Source organism: Morone saxatilis, unplaced genomic scaffold (genome assembly GCF_004916995.1).
Source record: "Morone saxatilis isolate NCDOM2014 unplaced genomic scaffold, NCSU_SB_2.0 Contig15, whole genome shotgun sequence".
Taxonomy (NCBI): Eukaryota; Metazoa; Chordata; class Actinopteri; family Moronidae; genus Morone; species Morone saxatilis.
The window spans coordinates 24024036-24028889 of NW_023339707.1; the positions used below are offsets into that span (position 1 = coordinate 24024036).

At 39.6% G+C, this 4854-nt stretch overlaps 1 protein-coding gene across 5 annotated transcripts in view; it reads right to left on the minus strand.

Annotated features, from left to right (window-relative positions):
* tpd52l2b (tpd52 like 2b) overlaps positions 1 to 4854 on the minus strand; it is a gene marked incomplete at its 5' end in the record, with an annotated part of 25312 nt that overhangs the window by 6213 nt on the left and 14245 nt on the right. For all 5 annotated transcript variants that reach the window (XM_035656280.1, XM_035656278.1, XM_035656277.1 and 2 more), the window contains 1 exon segment: positions 2754 to 2855. In XM_035656280.1, the coding sequence (XP_035512173.1) occupies positions 2754 to 2855 (102 nt within the window).

Sequence of the window (4854 nt, forward strand, 5' to 3'; positions counted from 1 at the left end):
TGCAACTAGCAGTTATTTTCATTATCGATTAACCTTCCAATTCATTTTGAATATCCATATTTGAGCGACGATTTATCGACTATCAAAATGGTTGTGATTATTTTTTTATGTCGATTAAACCATTGCAGCCTTAAAAATGTGTTCACAGGTAAGTGTATTCATCATATATAATAACATACATGAACACTTCTTCATGAAACATCTTACACATGTGTGCTCTCTGTTTTGAGACATACAGCATTGTGATCCAGCAGAGTTCACTCAATAACTCACTTAATGATGCCAAAATGCTGTTTTAATTTAATAATAAAATAAAGTACCAGCAAAGGGCTGCATGCTAAGTATCTATGTATTAAGGGAAAATACATTAAGGCAATCTTAGGGAATAAAATAATAATAATAGATAGCAGTTTGGATAAAGCAAAAGTCAAAGTATCAATAGCAAAAACAGCAGAGCTTAACCTCTATGGGTTAAATGATTTTCTGTACAATAACTTATAACTTATTGTACAATGTACAATAACGACTGTGTGATTGGACTCTTGGTTCTACTAGGACATGTCAGTCTTACCTAAAGGAATTAGAGAAAGGTAGAGCTCTGCAGGTCAAACCAAGGCAGCGATTAAAAACAAAAGGAGGAGAGAGCGTGAGCCACGAGCAGCAGAATCAGGGCGCAAACACAAACCAGAACAGTTGACAAGAGCAAAACAGAGGGGAGAGGCAGCAATGTTATCAGCAGGGGGATCGGGAGGAAGAGGAGGAAGAGGAGGAAAGCACTGACTTCAGAAAACAGAGCAGGGATGTGTTTGCTGTGTAACTCTCTGTCTGTGTGACTGTTTCTTCTATCAGCAGCCTGATTTTCTTGTTTCTTTATCTTCATACCAATGTGATTTTTACACTTTAAACACTGAGTTCTAACACGCTCAAATGCCATTTTTCATTTTTCAGCTGTCTATGAAATAAATATAATAAAAAAGGTATTCAAACAGTTATCGATGCTAAGCTACCGCCAACTAGAGTTGAGTCTAATATGTTCAGATATCATTATTCACCTTACTGATATCTGAACTGCAAAAAATGTTGAAAAAGTGGAACTGCTGACATGATTCTCACTCTGTTGTTGCACTGATTGGAAATGGACATTATACTGAATTCATCAAGGCAACAGGTAAACAAGGGTGAAGCTTTGAGTTTGCATTAACTGGGGAACAGGGGGAAATCAGGAAAAAAGGCCTCACTATAATATTATGTCCCAAATAATGGCCACTATTTGAGAATTTACAGTAACTCAAAGCACAAACCTCTTGTCTTTAATATACTGGAACTGTTTCAGAATAATAAATGTGCAGTTTCATACAATGTATTCACTCCTTCTCACCTCCACTATAATTACATGTACCAAGTAAGTGTAGTTATGAGGTTTCTTTTGATTAATAATCCAGAGCACACCTTCTAGCAACACAACCTGCACTGGAAACTGTAACTAGGAGCAAAACAGGGACATTGAGAACAAGAACTAATCAGAGTACATCTGTCAGCTACGGAGGATTCACTGTGGATGAATCAAAGGAAAACATGCAGCATGCAGGGATACACATTATAGACACAAAGAGTAAAACAGGTCACAACCGCTGAAGAATGTTAGTGTGATATCATGTACGAGAAGCATCTGAACAACAGGCAGGCACACACACACACACACGTCAGTACACTCAGACAGTCATGCATCACTTCCTCTCACACACCCTTGCATTAGGAGCAAATATCAAACGTGGGTGGAAAAATGGAAGCATTAATATAATTACAGACGGTTGCGTGAGTCAACAAGGCGCCATCAGAGAGGAGAGTTAGATGTGAAGGAGTCAGTGGTTAGTGCATCTTCACAGAGTCTATTTGTTTCTCTACGGCTACATGGTTTCTCTCTTTCACCCCTCCATCACACTCGATGAATTGTTGCTTTATCACTCAACGTCTTGTTACTAATGTTTTCTTATGTTTGGTACTGTATGATCTGAACGACTCGGTACAGTTTGAAGCCAAATAAACAGAGTGTGATTCCAGGGTGAAAAGAAAAAGTAGGTACATCTCGGGAATGGTTCAACGACTTAAAAACAAACCTAATATACTAAAAATGCTTTATCTTCAAGTTAAATGTGCATCTCTAAAAGAAAAACCTGTTCCACATCTTTATTTTTTACAGATGGAAAACTAAATCACGTTGAACCAACCCTCAAGTGAGTAAACTGATCGTCAAAGCTGTTAAATAAATGAACTAATGTACTCGACACTAGGATGTGTTGGAGTCAGTTCTGCATCTACAGCACTACTAGTTAAGGTTAGAGGAGAGAAGGAGCATAAGAAGCTGATCAATGGTCAAATTCAGCACTACGAGAAAAAAAGAACAGTGGACAGTGTCGCAGTAACCAAATACTCAGCTGACTTCAAACTGATTATGAGTATGTTTATGTTTACATGCACAAACTCTAAAAAACACAATATAACTGAGATTTTAGCTCAAACTGTTTGACGTGTCACCAGTTTTAGTTAGTTTACTTATGTAGGCTACATTTTATTTCGCCATATTTTCATAAGTTCAAACCTCTTTCTTCTTCACTCAGTTTCCCAGAATAAATACACATCAGTCGTATGACATTCTGGGTTTGGGATCTTTCTGTTTCAACACTGTCCACTCTGCTCATTTGTTCTTGTAGCCTAGCCAGAGCGTCGCCCATTTTGGCTCTGCTGCATCATACCTCATGTCGCCCAGTCTCTTGCTGATGACCGTGCCCACTGTGGTGAGAGCTGCACTGGTCTTCTGTCCCGCCTGGGAGAGAGTCTCCTGAGTCTTCTTGTATCTGCAGAGAGGAGAGAGGAGGAGGTGGAGGAAGGGAGAATGGAAAGAGAACAATGGAGAACGGAAAGGAGGACAGATGGTTGGATGAGTGGAATGAAGTGGAATGAATGAAGTTGTGGGATGGAGAAAAAAGGAGAGACAAGAGAAAGAAGAAGGGAGGAGGATGGACGGAGAATAAACAACGAGAGCAGAAAGAAACGAAATGGATGGAGCGACAGGATGAAGAAAAATGAGGGAGATGGGTAGAAGGGTAAAAAAAAAAAAGACAGGAGGTAAATTAGACTAAACCATGTGACCACAGGGAACATGAACACAAAAACTAAGATTTAAGTTACTGCTCCATCCCACAGCACAGTATTCACCACCCCAATGGTTAGTATTCACACAGAAATACAGTCAGACGTCACAGGAATTCAGGCCACAGCAAGCAAGTGCCAAAAGGCCAAAAGGTGTCAAAAAATAGCCACCAGAAGAGATTCCCTTTTTCACAATCTAAAAAGAGTTAGTCCATTTCAGCATACTGTCCAAATTCTTCTCCTGAAACACCCCCAAGAAGCAGAAGCAGTGAGAGCCCCATCGGTATTAATGGCAGATATGATTCAGCATGTCCCACTGCAGCCACAGGCTTTAGACGCTGAGTTTCTGTTTGTTTCACTGTATGGAAGAGAACAGTCTGACAAACCCATCTCTTAGGGTGTGGTTATATATCAAGTACCACAATATGAACAGTATATTTTGATGCACATGAGGAAAATGCAACTATGATAGTGTGCTGTATGTGTTAAACAATGCAAATTAAGTGAAATTATTTATTATAACATAACCTTTCTTCTCTTCTCTTAGTCTATGGCTTAATCCTTTTGTCAATGCTCGCTGCAGCAGGTAGCATGACGATTTAGCCCCCAGAAAAGGTACGCTTAAAGGGTACAAACTAAAGTAGTTTGTATAAAGTCTAAAAGTCTAAAAGCAAGAGAGTTTATAGCTTTTTCCAAATGATCAACGGTGGTTATAGAGAGGGAGGAGCTGCAGATAATGGCACACACTTTCAGACACTTTCAGACACTCTCTCCTTTCTCACCTCCACACATCTGGCCCATCTCTGCACAAAGTGGGCGACAGTCAGATTGTCAGTTTCAGAGAGTTTGGGATGAGGCTGGTTTGAAGCATACTTTAGTTCCCACATCTCAAGTGCATCTTTCAGACCAACGCGGTTACCTCCTACCATAGCTACGGTTCAGCAGTTCAAATAAATGGCTCCCGGCGAGCTTCTTGGAAATAAACTGATTCTTATATTTATGAAAATTCCAGGAAAATTATTCTCTTTGACAGAACAGACAGGGAACACAACAGGATATTTTAACAGGGCAGAACTACGTGGATCAAATAACAATCCACCTACAAGTAGAACAACAACTTAGAACCGTACTGTTACTTACTGTATACCACAAGTGTTTCACAACAGTGGCCTGACTATGGCACTAGCTGTTTTGTGTATCTGGCTGGGTGTGGAGCACTGCAGTTTGTTCAGCTTGGATCATTAACTTTAGTGGACTGCTGCCAAATACTGCTCAAGATAAAACCCAGAAAACTCACCATGTCGGTCCAGGTGTCTAATTTAGATGTGAGATTAAAGTAGAGATCCTTTAGGAAAATATATGTACATTTATATATATTTTTAGTTTTCATTCCAGCTAAAATACAGTACATCAGTGATACTGAGTTGCCATGTGGTGCAGTTTGCAGGAGCTCCTGTTAACTCTGGTCTTACCTGCATATTTCTTCCAAGCAGTGCTCCTAAATAATTCATACCAACACCTAAATTCTAAGATTTTAAGGCCAAAAGCTCCTTCCAGGCTGACAACACAAGAAAAGTTTTGGTTACTGCAAGCAACATAAGAGTAACTGCTGTCTTTTTCATGATCGTCATCGATCATTACTGTTAATGTAGTTGTTGCTTCTGTTGTTGCTGTACATCTGTTTGTCTCTCTGTCTCTCTCTGT